The sequence below is a fragment of the Carassius gibelio genome, chromosome B12 (assembly GCF_023724105.1).
Source record: "Carassius gibelio isolate Cgi1373 ecotype wild population from Czech Republic chromosome B12, carGib1.2-hapl.c, whole genome shotgun sequence".
Lineage (NCBI taxonomy): Eukaryota > Metazoa > Chordata > Actinopteri > Cypriniformes > Cyprinidae > Carassius > Carassius gibelio.
The window spans coordinates 20,615,198-20,631,537 of record NC_068407.1 but is presented as its reverse complement, the minus strand read 5'-3'; the positions used below and the strand labels follow the sequence as shown (position 1 = coordinate 20,631,537).

The following is a 16,340-nucleotide window of genomic DNA, read 5'->3' as shown; positions in this document are numbered from 1 at the left end:
AGTTGTGACTCTGTCTCTCTCTCTCTCATTACTCTGAGAAAATAACTCAAATGTATAACAAAAACATAGCTGTGAAATAAAAGGTTGATTAAAAAAAAATGAGTTATCATGCAATTCCGATTTTTTTCCCCCATACGGAATAAAAAAGTTATAAGTATACAGTATAAAAAATTGAGATAAAAAGTCATAATTGTGTGAAGAAAAAAAAGATTGCGAAGTAAAAAGCCTTAACTGTGAGATGTTAAACAATAATTTAAAAAAACACAGTAAAAATGTCTAATTATACTGGTATTATTAAAATATTTCGATAGTGTAAATGCATGCATTTTTTTAATCAGCCTTAGAATTCATAGTTGTTTACAAATTGTGAGATAAAAAGTCATTAGTAACTTTATTTCATACTTTTGGATACAATCTTGTCAAATGCATTACTGCAAATGTAAACAACAACAAAAAATTTATATTCTTCAGATTGAGCTCAAAGTCATATTAATAGTAAAGCACTATCATAATGTGAATGTAAGAAAAATAACAAGATGTTTAAGTTGCATATCATACAGACAAGCAAGCATAAACATCTTGGCAGGAGTAAGCTATAAACTGAAGCAGACTTTATGACGACAGTCAAAGTCTGAAGTGACTCTGGAGTGCACACATGACTCACAGTGAAGAGGACAATATAATGCTGGTTTTTCATCACAGACCTTACATAAGTCTCAGTCACATATAGCCATGACTGACTCAGAGATGAGCACATGACTTAAAAAAGCTCATTTGTCTTAATCATAATGAGAAATTAGACTTTGAAATAAAAATAGATATGCCTACTTGACTAAGTGCATGTTTATTATATGCAGCCTTGAGATTTCCTTCTGACCCTCTTTCTGCTTTCATGGATTGCATAAATCGCACAAAATGACGATGATCCCACAAAGGTCATTTTTAGCCTACACCTGTCACTCGGATCAGCTGCTAGTTACTGATTTCTTCTTCTCTCAGGCTCTGTCTAACATATCAAACGTAACCTCCAGGCCTTTCTGGTGAGATGCTGCCTCTCTCCAATACAATTACTGGCCTCGAGTCCTTCCTCACTGCGCTGCTGCAAATAAAGGATCTGTCCAATGGCTCCAGTATAACAGCTCCACCTAAACGAGGAGAGATAGTCGGCAGAAACAGATGCTCAGAGTCTGTGGGACGTTTAGAGATGGTCAGTCTCCATTATATTATATTATATCAATTGCAATTGCGCTTACATATTTTATCCCAAAAGGATGCAACCTGCTTCAAAAAGATGATTATATTATATTATATAGCAAATGTTCTTGCATATTTTATTCCGAAAGAATGCAAACTGGTTTAGAAATATGTTTATTATATTATATTATTTTATATTATGTATTTAAATAGCAAATGTTCTTGCATATTTTATCCTGAAAGGATGCAAACTGCTTCAAAAAGATGATTATTATATTATATTATATTATATTATATTATATTATATTATATTATATTATATTATATTATTTATTTAAATAGCAAATGTTCTTGCATATTTTATCCCGAAAGGATGCAAACTGGTTTAGAAATATGTTTATTATATTATATTATATTATGTATTTAAATAGCAAATGTTCTTGCATATTTTATCCTGAAAGGATGCAAACTGGTTTAGAAAAATGTTTATTATATTATATTATATTATATAAATTGCAATTGCTCTTACATATTTTATCCCGAAAGGATGCAACCTGCTTCAAAAAGATGATTTTTATATTATATTATATTATATTATATTATATTATATTATATTATATTATATTGTATTATGTATTTAAATTGCAATTGTTCTTACTTATTTTATCCAGAAAGGATGCATCTTGCTTCATTATTCTATTCTGTTCTGTTCTATTTAAAAAGCATTTTTTCATATCTTGTAAAATTAGTACTTTAAAGCTCTCCTAAAATGTATGACTTAAATAAATAAACAAAACGTTGACAATTTTGCATAGTTCTGTGTACCTGAAAAATCACAAGACAGGCATAACACACTGAAATTAGAAGTGTAAATTGTGCATTAATTTAGTATAATTTATTTTAAATGTAGAATCTAGTATAATGTATTAATGCAATAAAAATTAATATTTAATCTTGCCCTGACCTGTATATTCCATTATAAGGTATAATATACTTACCTTTCTCAGCAAATACTGAGAGTATATTATGTTATACTGTTCATTGTGATTAATTTATGATCTAGATTTGATTGACAGCGCTGTTTGAAGCAGGCTTTGGGAGGAAAGCGCAGTCGTTTGGTCGTGTGCTGCAGGATCTGATGATGACGACGTCTGTCAGCGCACTTCAGTTTGTTTCCTCTTTCTACATATCCTCTATTTTAGGTTTTCTATTTTTACACTGCTCTTTTTATCTGTGTTTTACGCACTACAGTTTCTACCTCAAAGCAGGAAACAGCAGTGTTTAGAAGACAGAATCTTGCCATAAACTGTTAATTAATTAAATATTTAACCAAAACAGGAGACTGGAATAGATCAATTATTATTTGAATACCACTTAAAATACCTTTACTATTATTATTTATTTGATAAAATATATATTTATGTCCTATGTGTACTGGTGCTCGTCTTTCAAAATATTTTATTTTTATTATTATTATTATTATTATTAATAATTACATATAATATTATAATAATAATAATAATAATATCATAACAAGAGAAAATTGACCAAATTGGCCGGAAATAGGATTAATTAAGTTTATTTTTACGGAATAAATATGAAAAGATGATGATTATTATTATTATTAATTAATTATTATCATCATGATTATTATTATTATTATGTTAATGTAAAGAAAATGGCTGGAGATGGGAATAGTTTTTAGGGAATTAAATTTCTAAGAAAATGAAATTATGTTATTACTATTATTTAATATTGATATATATGCAAATAGGAAAAATAAATAATACACTTATTTAAGGAATAAAAATGTAAAGTAAATATTAAATAATAGTATTAATATTTGTTACCGTTAATAATAAAAATTACTTTCATTACTACTACAACTACTAATAATAATATTAAAAGTTAAGTGAAAATTTTAATATATTATAATGATACTGTAAATTGAAAAATTTACAAAAAGCTGAAAACGGAAATAATGTACAGTAATTAACTCTAAGGGTAATCATCTAATATTTGGATTAGATGGATTGGTAGGAACACTCAAACAGAGCATTTAATGAAAATAAATAAAAAAAGAAAAAACGTCATTGTTAAACATTTTAATCAGATGAACCTCCAGGAATTGACAACATGATTGAAATAATTTCTGAAAAAAAAAAAAAAAAAAAAAAAAAAATCTTTATCTCACAGAAGGTTATTTGAAAAAAAAAAACTGTATTAAAAAAAAAAAAAAAGTATTTGCCTTTTTTTAATATTCAACAGCAACTGCGTTGTGATTGTAATGCTTGACGGTGCTCAGAATCATATTAATAGCAGAAACAGGCTGTGATTATTATTGGCAGGTTTAAAACAGAGCCACAGAAGAGTTGCCTTCACAAATCTCTTCTGTAACAGATCGTCTTTGGCACAGTTTTGTCACGCTCAGATGGGATACACTTCAGCGAGTGACTGTCGGTCAGTCGGAGCCGGGCAGGGGCCAGTTCCTGGACTGGAAGTAGCTCCTCAGAGTGTCCAGGTTGACCGGAGGGAAGTACGGGCCGATGCGTTTCCGAACCCACCACCTCCCCTGAGCTGCACCGCTGCTGCCCGGACGCGTGAACTTATAACGGAAGTGCTCTCCTCGTATCCACCTGAAACCACAGAGGCATCAAAACACACGTCACATGACTTCAGAGGACACGTCAGGTCACTGCTTTCTGAGCAGCTCAGCTCTGATGAGAAAAGAGACGTGTGTATAAAGGGACCCCGGAAAGTATGTGACTGTAAACGTCATAATGTGACAAAATATCAAAGCAGGAGGTTTTTGTATCTCTTTATGGTTTTCATATCATTTTAGAGTCTTTGTGAACACATCAAAGGTGTTTGCTCTCTAATTAAGCACTGTTAGTTTGCCACTGTTACTGTTAACTGAACATATGAACAATGATAATAAAATTAATAAAATAGCTAGAAATTTGAATATTTTAGGGAACCATAATTAAAAGAAAATTAAATAATAATAATATCAATTAATCTTAATAATATTATTATTATTATTATCATGAAAACAAATAATAATAATAATAACAATAATAATAAACCGTTAATTAGACTACAAAGTGAAAATAGCTAGAAATTAGAATATTTTTAGGGAACAAAAATTAAAAACAAATGTAATAATAATAATAATAATATAAATTAATCTTAATATTATTATTATTATTATTATTATCATAAAAAATAATAATAATCTGTTAATTACACAGTGAAAATAGCTAGAAATTAGAATATTTTTAGCCAACAAAAATTTAAATCAAATGTAATAAAATAATAATAATATTAATTATTATTATTATTATTATTATTATTATTATTATTATTATTATTATTATATTGTTAATTGAAATCTTAATTTCAATAAATCTTAATCTTCTTTTGTTATTATTATAACAACAAATAAAAAAAATCAACTATTAATTACAAAGTGAAAATAGCTAGAAATTAGAATATCTTTTTAATGAATAAAAAAATTAAAAACTAATTTAATAATAATATAAATTATTAGTATTATATTGTTAAATCGAAATCTTAATTTCAATTTATTTTAATCTTATTATTAGTATTATTATCATACAATAATATACTTTTGAACAAAACGGGAATATGGGAATAACAAAATTCATTTTTTAAACGTAAAAGAAAATATTAAACAATGTTATTTTTCATTCTCATAACAACAACAACAATAATATAATGTTAATTCCAATTTGATCAAAATAGCTAGGAAAGCTAATAAATATACATATTTAAAGAAAACTAAATTAAATACTAGCAGTATTATTCATCACTATTATTAATGTTACACGTATTATTATTATTAAAAATAATAATATAACAAACACAATTTAAAATACGTATCCAACCCAGTTTGAGAGCTCTAATATCGCTGCTTGTGTTATAGTGTAATATGTAGAGTCCAGTGTGAGTTTGGTGTTTGGTGTCAGTAAGTTTACCGCGGTTTCTCTCTGTTCTGGAACGGGTTGTGTCCCATCAGGGAGAGAACTGTGGAGTCGTTAGCCAGCAGTCTGCCGGCGATGTGAATAACCCACTCGTTCTGCTCATACGTCTGAAAGAGACAGACACAGCAAGCTTTCAGTGCGATGCAGCTGTTCTTCACACACTCTCATGTGCTGAGGGGTAACACTTCACACACATCTGGGACACTGAGAGAAGATCGATGTTCTCATGCGTCCATGCAGCTGAATTATTATCAGTGTGTGAGCGTTACATAAGGATTATAAATAACCTCGACACTGTCTACTGACACAGCAGGGATTTGATATCTCTCTGATTTCAACATGCATGTGCGTTCATATTTTCAAAACAGCTTTTAAATGTATTTTGCTACAAGTAAAAAAAAAAAAAGGAATCACTCATTGTAATTATTCATTATTGATATCAGTGCGTTTTTAGGGAGTTGCACCACATGACACTGCACAATCTGTACTAACGTCCTTAAAAAATGCTTATAAAAGTTTTTTCTTCATTATGATATTAGCACAGTTGCATCACCCTGACACGGCTTACTTTGTGGCCTCTACGTTAAAATATCAAAATTAATTTTAATGGAGAAGCTAAACATCCTCATAACAGAAGCAAGCGCTGTACAAGTTAATGCATGCATGCACATTTTGGATGTATTTTTGGATAAATGGATAAGTGACTAGTGTTGAGACACATCTGACATCCCGGACATGTATTTCTATGCGATCTGACAGATAAAAGTGACATTTCATGCATGGTATAATAGCTTACTGCAGATTTAATGCAATAGTTCACCCGAAAATGAACATTTGCTGAAAATGTGTTCAGACCATACGAGATTAGGATGAGTTTGTGTCTTCATCAGGTTTGGAGAAATGTTGCATTGCATCAGTGTCTCATCAATGGATGCTCTGCAGTGAATGGGTGCCGTCAGAATGAGAGTCTGATAAAAACATCAAACTTCACAACTTTACTTCACAAGACATTAACTGATGGACGGGAGTGCTGTGGATGTTTTTATCAGACTCTCATTCTGACGGCACCCATCCACTGCAGAGCATCCGTTGATGAGACACTGATGCAGTGCTGCATTTCTCCAAACCTGATGAAGACACAAACTCATCCTGATCTCAGATTGTGGTCTCCTGTCCGTGTTTAACCTGAAACGCAGCGAACCACATGAGCCAGTCCAGCCTGTAGTGATACGGCGAGATGAGGCACGGCCTGCGCTCCAGCGCTCCAGGTTTACACAGGAACTCGTACTCCTCCCAAACGACCTGGTCTCCGGTGTGATCGCCGCTCAGCGTGCCCTGAAACACCACCTCCGTCCGCTCTTTAGTGACGCTGCTCCAGACACACGTGTGTTAGTCACAGACTCTGACACTGCTGGACGCTTCACACAGAGATGGACGCACTACCTGCCGAACGCTCCGTACGTGTTGACGATCCGCAGGGGGTCGAACGAGGTGTTCATCATCTGTCTGGAGCTGAGGAGGTTCATCACCACCGGGACGCTCAGATACGTGATCAGAATCCCCAGAGACACGTTCAGCACACGCCTGATCAACATCCCTGATCACAAACACACATTACTGCAGTTATCACGCAACACGGATAATCATCAGAAATATTATTCACATATTATTCTGAAGATCATGTGACACTGAAGACTGGAGGAATGATGCTGAAAATACAGCGGAGCATCACAGAAATACATTATAGTTTGAACACATATTCACATAGAAAACTGTTTACATTGTAGTAATTATATTACACAATTTACTCTAATTGTGGTCATGCAAAAGCAGTGATCTTTCAGAAATATAAAAAATCTCTCATTTTAAAAATCATGAAATACTGAAAAGCATCAATTTAAGATAGTTAAGCATATTAAATATATTTGCCTCGTCGTTCACGTGCAATGCATTTTTATGCTTAATAAACAACAGCAACATAAATATTTGAATATTATTTAAATACTTTTTGTATTTTATTTTTCATTCTTACGTATTAATTTAAGATTTTTACTTGCTTTTGTTGTTGTTTTAGTTTTAATTGATTTCCGGTTAATGTAGTGCTTCAAACTACATTCAAACAAATCAGAAATTGCGAGTAAATTTGTGAAATAAGATCAGCAAGTAACAACACACTGAAGAGGAAACACAGAAATTAGTTTTAACATCGAATATTTAGATTTACATTTCAGATTTATTTCCAATCATGTTTTTTTATTTTAGTTAGCAATATCCTGCGATTTATTATTATTTCAAACTTTGCAAAGCTAAACATATCCTTCAATAATCCTGCATGTATGTACAGACCTCTGGAGGACGCAGGTTTGAGTCCCGAAGCCTCCTCTGTCTGGATCTGCAGTAAAGTCTGTCTGGCTCGTCCAGAGCGGCCGAACAGAAACGCCAAAGCAGCGTCATCGAAACAAGCCAGACAGGGAACGATCGTCAACCAGTTCAGAAAACTCAGATTCCCACTAATGATCAGAACAACCTGTTAGAGACACAGAAACACATAGGGAGTGAGCCACCAAACGCATCTTCGCTGAAGCAGTGATGCCACTAGATGGCACCAGAGCTGCTCTGAAACACCTGGAAGAGGATCTGCAGGACTCCGTTCAGCATGCACATCCGCCGGCCCATGAAGGTGAAGAAGGGCACCACCAGCTCGATGAAGTGATTGCTGAGGGTCTCGAAGCGGTGGAACCACCACGGAGAGCGATGCATGTAGTAGGACATGGGGTTCGGCACCGGCTGGGTCTGACAGACACGACACAGATCACAAGATGCATCACTACATCATATTATATTACAGAAATACTTACACAATCACAACTATGTGCTCGATAATAACTCATTATGCACTAGGTGTAAATGTACATCTAATTATATATAACTGAGACTTGTTATAGCACTTGCATATCATTGCTCTTTTGATTGCTATTCTCCTAATTTATAAGTTGCTTTGGATAAAAGCATCTGCTAAATGACTAAATGTAAATGTATTAACTGATGTTAATTACACATAATATTCATTATTATTATTATTATTTAAATCTAAATATTATTATTTATTCTACAATATCAATACTGTATATTTACACATTTTATTTATTCCATTACAGTATGCATTTGAAAAATGTCTACTTATTATGCAGCATGTTATGTACATTAAATAATGTAATGGAATAATTAATATTCAGAGTAGATCTAAAAACATAATTTATGATATGATTTTGTTAAATCTAAATATTCTATAAAAATATAAAAAATATATATCATAGAATATTAATACTATATATTATATGCAATTATATATATATATATGTATATACACATCTATGGCATACTGACACTATTATAGATTGGGGAGGGGGTTTAGACAAGACTGCACAGCACATAAATAGCATCTGCATCAGTAAAATCATAATTTCTAAAAGCCCCAGAGCTCTTTGCTTGATTTCAAAGCTTTCTGAGCATTGCTTAAAAAACCCATGAGCTTTCAGATGATTTTAACAGGTTTGCAGCACAGCAAATGAGGCAGAGTAAAGTAAATGGAGCTCGCGTCTGACAGAAGACATATGACACTAATCATCAACTCACTGCATCCAGGTGGCAGAACTGAGAGTGTGTGTGTGTGTGTGTGTGTGTGTGCGTGCACCGAGGTCAAGACAGGTGTGTTTGACCAGATTAACCTGAACGATACCAATCTGCAAAAGCTACATAAATATCCCATATCTGCGACTAACAGCTCTGGCAAGTCTTCACGAAAGCCCAAAATAGTCTGTTTATTTCATTTACACCATTAATATCAGGGAATTTCTCTCTATTTGCTGTTGGCAGCGTGATAATTAAGATAAATGTGAAGAGCTAGCCGCGAAGCAAACAGAGGCGTCTGTAACGTCTTTCAGAGCGGGGCGTCCACGACACACTCACCTTTTCCTCCATCAGGATCCATGCCTCGGAGGAAAACTACCTTAAATAACCAAACGACGGCCATGACTGCTGCCTTCAGTGAATAAACATGAGGACAGTGGCCCTCTCACCCGCCGCTAGCCCTTCCCAGCATGCAGTGCGGCGTGTTTGGGCAGTGTGAATGGCTGTAGTGTGTGCCCTGGCGCCTGCGGCCGCCTCTGACTGCTGAAGTCATCCACCACTCGAAGGGATTCAGACCCGGATACAGGACGAGTTATGTAACAGTCCACCAGATATTAGTACTTCCATTTGACAAAAATGGGCAGATTTCAGATTGGTGCATGATGTGGAGAAAAAACTAAATGAGACTTTAGCAGAAAGACTAGAGCCAGTAGAGCCTTTAATCTAACCAATTCTACACCACAAAAAATAATAAATAAATATATATATATATATATATATATATATATATATATATATATTATTATTATTATTATTATTATTATTTTTTTTTTTTTTTTCTGTTAATGATTATTTCAAAGTAAGATATTTTTTTAAATATATCTAAGTGGTCATACAGTTCATTTTGTATTTTCATTTAAGTTTCATTTAGTTTAACCTGACGCACTAAAATAATTCCAACAAAAATAAAGAAAATAAAACTACAAAAACAACAAATTACTAAAACTTGAAAATTTCAAATGTAAATGTAAAATACAATAAAAAACAAATACAAAATAATTAAAAGGAAAATACCAATGATACTGAAATAACACTGGTTTAAAGCTGCATTCGTGTACATTGCAAAACCATTATTATTATTATTATTATTATTATTATTATTATTATTATTGTTATTATTATTATTATTATTTAATTAAATTACAAGTATTAGTATTTTTGTTTTGTTTTCCAGTATAAATGTCTAAACAATCTTAAACCAAGATATATTTAATGCAGAAGCAAAATGACATAAAATAAAATGTTTTTGAAAATAAATAAATAAATAAATAGATGCGTTTATTTTTAAAGAGAAAAGTGCTGCTAGTAGAATAAGAAAAACGTATTAATTCAGAGATAAAACAAGTTTATTTTCTGACCACGTTGGCAGAAACATATTTTTTTGAAAAAGAAAATTGTTACATTTAAAAGATATATACAAAATATTGTTTAAAAATAAAAAAAAATTGCAAAGGCAACATTTCTTATTTTCTTTTAACTTGATGTACAGTGCAAACTAAAACTGAAATAAAAAAAATATAAAAAACCCAAGTGATTAGAAAAAGATAATGAGTCTTGATTTCTGGTCATGGGTTTGATTCCTATGGAATGCATGAACTGATCTACTGTATGGCTTCGATGCAATGTAAGCCCCTTCAGATAAAAGCATCTGCCCAATGCATAAATTCTGATGAAATAAAAGAATGAAACGTAGAAGCAACAGCACTGTGCTAAAGGGCAAAGCACTTGCAAAACACTTCCTGGAAACACAGCCATTGTGTCTGGTCTACTGTAATATGCTTTGAAAACCTCTAAATGGCAATTCATTAAAACATATTACACTAAACATATTAAATTACTATTCTACTTCCAAGATATCTGCTGGATCGTGCATAAACAAGGATTTGAGCTAATAAAACATAACTATGCAAGGTCTTATACCTGTTAAAGCTCCTTTGAGAATAAAAAAAATTGAGCTCAGCGTAGCAAAAAAAATAATAAAAAATAATAATGAACCAGGGACTCCCTTATGGGATTAATACAATATAATCCGTCATCACTTCCTGTGAGCTTGCCAAACTGAAAAACAGAAGTGAGATGAAAAAAAAAAAAAAAACTGGGGGCTCTGCCCAGTCGCTGTAATATAGCATTCAGAAATTAAAAACAAGAGGTATGGGACACGAGCCGGGGAGGAGGGCTGCTCGAGCAACCAAGGTTAAAGAAAGAGAGACCTAAGAAAAGAAAAAGAGCAATGCACAATCCATACATCTGAAAGATGCCACCAAAACGCTTGTGCATGCATTCACACACATGCTGGCTGATCGCCACAACTATAGTTAATGTGCAAAAAAAAGGTTATGATTGAAAAAGCAGTTGTGTTGTAATTAGGCAGCAGTCTGGTTTATATGGACATAAATCCTCAGGCTTATTACAATCTTCGGGTGTAGCCCTAAAACAGGAGCGCAAATTAGTTCCATACACTGTTAGCTCAAGTCAACCGTTAAATTCCTGTGTGTGTTTGATACATTAGCATTTTAAGACTTGTTATTTTTTAAGCTGAAACACCATCACAAACCAGCGTCGTGGGCCACACAAAAACAAGTGTCCCATTATACATTTATGTTACTTTTTTACTTTTTTGTACGGATTTCTATGAATAACAATCCATCTATAAAATTCTCAATATATAAATACATATCTAAAAGAACTTTATATAATTATTATCCAACTATAAATGTATCTAAAAGTGATTACTCTTGCACTCACAAACATTTCACTTGCACTTTGTCATCTCTGTCCCTTTAGTAAAATTCTCATTGCATCATTATAAGCTACTTGGAGCTTCTGTAAAACTGGATGTTTTATAGTTAAACCACAAATGAGCAGTATAAAGTGTTGCACAGTATGCTTTAAACTGTGACACCTTCAACTCATTTGAACAGAAACTAAACTGCAACATACATCACACAAAGTTGCCTTTCAATATCGTCATCATCATCTGTCATGCGCTCAGTGATCAAACGTCCAAGGTATTTTACTTTCTCTCACACACACACACACACACAGTGAGAAATGTATACTTTTATCCTCCTTAGTATTGCATATCATAATCACACTCTTATCGGGATAATATAAAATATCATGTTCAAGACCATAATCATAACACAGTTAAAGCTGTTGAAGCCCAGCACAACTAGGACTAAACACCACAAGATCATCTGATTAACTAGAATATTTCCAGTCATACACACAGTTTTACAGGGAATCTAGCATTCAGATAGATCACCAAACAAAATTGGGGACAAAATCCCTCCTTGTCTCAGGCCATTACTAACCACAAGGAGGGGCAAAGACTTTCTTGCCCTATTTTACTAATAATACCAATAAGCCAGGATTCTCACAATATATTTTGGAAGGACACTTTGTAACATTAAAAAAATTGCTTTGAAACCCAATCAAAAGCTTTAGATGCATCAGTGAAACACATTAAGACTGATGAGTTTTCATCAATTTACTTATTTACTATTTCCTTCAATGCACAGATGCACAGATCGGTACCAAGTTTGACCTTGAATCTAAACTGTAGAACTGTAGTTAACTGTAGAATTAATGAACACATTTCCTATCCAGCTAGATTTTGTCCAGCACTTTAGGCGGAATATTAACTAAAGCTACAGGTTTATAATTATCTAAGTCACCATGGGTGTGTGGAGGGATGGATGGATGGATGGATAGGTGCATGGATGGATGGATGGATGGATGGATGATGCATGCATGGATGGATGATGGATGGATGGGTGATGCATGAATGGATGGATGGATGTATAGGTGCATGGATGGATGGATGGATGGATAATGGATGGATAGGTGCATGGATGGATGGATGGATGATGATGCATGAATGGATGGATGGATGGATGATGCATGCATAGATGGATGGATGGATGGATGATGATGCATAAATGGATGGATGTATAGGTGCATGGATGGATGGATGGATGGATGGATGATGGATGGATAGGTGCATGGATGGATGGATGAATGGGTGCATGGATGGATGGATGGATGATGCATGCATAGATGGATGGATGGATGGATAGGTGCATGGATGGATGGACAGGTGCATGGATGGATGGATGGATAGGTACATGGATGGATGGATGGATAGGTGCATGGATGGATGGATGGATGATGCATGCATAGATGGATGGATGGATGGATGATGATGCATGAATGGATGGATGTATAGGTGCATGGATGGATGGATGGATGGATGGATGATGGATGGATAGGTGCATGGATGGATGGATGAATGGGTGCATGGATGGATGGATGGATGGATGATGCATGCATAGATGGATGGATGGATAGGTGCATGGATGGATGGATGGATGGACAGGTGCATGGATGGATGGATGGATGGATAGGTGCATGGATGGATGGATGGATGATGATGCATGAATGGATGGATGTATAGGTGCATGGATGGATGGATGGATGGATGGATGATGGATGGATAGGTGCATGGATGGATGGATGAATGGGTGCATGGATGGATGGATGGATGATGCATGCATAGATGGATGGATGGATAGGTGCATGGATGGATGGATGGATGGACAGGTGCATGGATGGATGGATGGATGGATAGGTGCATGGATGGATGGATGGATGATGCATGCATGGATGGATGGATAGATAGGTGGGTGGATGGATGGATAGGTGGATGGATGCATGGATAGGTGCATGGATGGATGGATGATGCATGCATGGATGGATGGATGGATGGATGGATGGATAGGTGCATGGATGGATGGATGGATGGATGATGGATGGATAGGTGCATGGATGGATGGATGAATGGGTGCATGGATGGATGGATGGATGATGCATGCATAGATGGATGGATGGATGGATAGGTGCATGGATGGATGGACAGGTGCATGGATGGATGGATGGATGGATAGGTACATGGATGGATGGATGGATAGGTGCATGGATGGATGGATGGATGATGCATGCATAGATGGATGGATGGATGGATGATGATGCATGAATGGATGGATGTATAGGTGCATGGATGGATGGATGGATGGATGGATGATGGATGGATAGGTGCATGGATGGATGGATGAATGGGTGCATGGATGGATGGATGGATGATGCATGCATAGATGGATGGATGGATAGGTGCATGGATGGATGGATGGATGGACAGGTGCATGGATGGATGGATGGATGGATAGGTGCATGGATGGATGGATGGATGATGATGCATGAATGGATGGATGTATAGGTGCATGGATGGATGGATGGATGGATGGATGATGGATGGATAGGTGCATGGATGGATGGATGAATGGGTGCATGGATGGATGGATGGATGATGCATGCATAGATGGATGGATGGATAGGTGCATGGATGGATGGATGGATGGACAGGTGCATGGATGGATGGATGGATGGATAGGTGCATGGATGGATGGATGGATGATGCATGCATGGATGGATGGATAGATAGGTGGGTGGATGGATGGATAGGTGGATGGATGCATGGATAGGTGCATGGATGGATGGATGATGCATGCATGGATGGATGGATGGATGGATGGATGGATAGGTGCATGGATGGATGGATGGATGGATAGGTTCATGGATGGACGGACGGATGGATGGACAGATGTATAGATAGATAGATAGATAGATAGATAGATAGATAGATAGATAGATAGATATTATCAGTTAGTGCATGAGTGCTAGTGATAAAGTCACATTCAAATCATAATTTTTTCCAGTCAATCAGTGAATTGGCAAATATTGATAATAGATGTCCAGTAATGGAATAATATACATCACATAATTCAGACTGACAGGAGTTTTATTGTTTCTTCTGACCTTCAAAACACACACACACACACACACACGGTTTGGCTTCCACTGATTCACGGTTGTGTTTTTCGGTGTGTTTTGGGAAAAAGGGACCAAGCGAGAAAGTCATTTTCAAACCGTTGCAATGACTCCACTTCAATCTGGAAATGATACACGTTCTGTTTTCATTTTTCCATGGTGAGGGGATAGTAAATAGAGCACCAAATGCTCTTCCAAAACCTCTGCCTTTGCCCTCAGCGTAATCAAACTCAAGACACTAACGAAGCTTCACAGGGGAAAACAAAAAGAGAATTCTTTGAAACTAGACGAAGAAAACGTGTGGCTCTTCCTAATCCTGTCTATTGTAGAGCTGCTCAAGTGCAAGCTAAAGCCACATCTAAAGATAGTGATTTGGGTGGTTTAGCTAGTGGTTACAGATCTGGGCTGGCACCCAAAAAAAGGTTGCAGGTTCAAATCCAGCCTTGAGCGAGGCACTTAAAGGGACAGCTCCCCCTAAAATGCACACAAGAAGTATTTTTGTCTATCAAACTATTCTTCATTGACACCAGAAGACTTGGTTTCGTATAAACTGTTCAAAAACAAAATTAATTTAAGATTAAAATAAGTACAAATATCTGCCAATGGGGTAAGAAAAACATGTTTTTATATAAAACTCACAGATAATCTTCTTTCACAAGCAAAAACTTGTTTCATTTTGTTTAATTTATCAGAAAACAAGACTTAATATCTTGTGTCATTTTGCATCTTAAGTAATCCCAGATTTGAGGATGTTTAGATATTGTGCTGGAAAACTGTGGAAGATTTTAGTTTTTCCTTTCTTTTCTTCTTTCTTCAGTGGATACAACATTAAATGCCACAAGTTTATGAACCAAAGACATTCTGCTCTAAATTAGGACATTTATGCAAGAGTAATTAAGACCTTTCAAGGTAAGACACTGCAGGCAAAAGCATTAGTTTTTCAAGCATTGGTACATTTTGTGATTTTGGGCTTTTTGGCTTTCATAAAGTGTTGTTTCAGACTAGTGGAAGGAAAACATTCAAAATACCCTTTTAAGTGTTTATTTTATTGCACTTTACTGTATTGCCATTTTCTCAAAATAAGTTTGTTTTATCGACTTCAGTAACAATTACATGCTTTTTGAAGGTTTTTACTGAGGGATTTGTTCATATAACAATGGTTTCGTACAACATTTAATTTCTAAAAACATGGTGATTTTTTTTTCTGGGTATTTTCTCATTTATTCAGTGATAAAAAGAGAAAAACAAAATCTATAGATATAGGATATAGAAATCCCTTCGATAAAAATCTTAAGAATATAGAAAGGAATAAAACTGCAAAATTCGGTACATGTAAGTGATGCTGTAGTGGAAAAACAATCATTTTGGACTTTAAAGATATAGATTGCTATTGAAATCTACAGTCGCAAATAGATGAAGTGCAATAAAATAAACACTACAAGAATTCTGAACGTTGAAATTTGGCTATTTCCAATGTTCCGAAAAATTATGCAAATTTGTGCCTCATTTGCATCAATATGTTCTCTAAGGAGCACACAATGAGTATATTTGTCTCGTTTTCCAGTG

General features: G+C 34.8%; 1 protein-coding gene across 1 annotated transcript in view; it reads right to left on the bottom strand.

Moving 5' to 3' along the window:
* Positions 1 to 3,309: 3,309 nt before the first annotated feature.
* lmf1 (lipase maturation factor 1) overlaps positions 3,310 to 16,340 on the bottom strand; it is a 28,428-nt gene continuing 15,397 nt past the window's right edge. Inside the window, exons 6-11 of the mRNA XM_052571585.1 lie at positions 7,824 to 7,991; positions 7,545 to 7,725; positions 6,642 to 6,795; positions 6,384 to 6,567; positions 5,193 to 5,305; positions 3,310 to 3,830 (exon numbers count right to left, since the gene is read on the bottom strand). Coding sequence (XP_052427545.1) covers positions 3,656 to 3,830; positions 5,193 to 5,305; positions 6,384 to 6,567; positions 6,642 to 6,795; positions 7,545 to 7,725; positions 7,824 to 7,991 — 975 coding nt within the window. The 3' untranslated portion in view covers positions 3,310 to 3,655. The remainder of the gene's footprint in view (positions 3,831 to 5,192; positions 5,306 to 6,383; positions 6,568 to 6,641; positions 6,796 to 7,544; positions 7,726 to 7,823; positions 7,992 to 16,340) is intronic.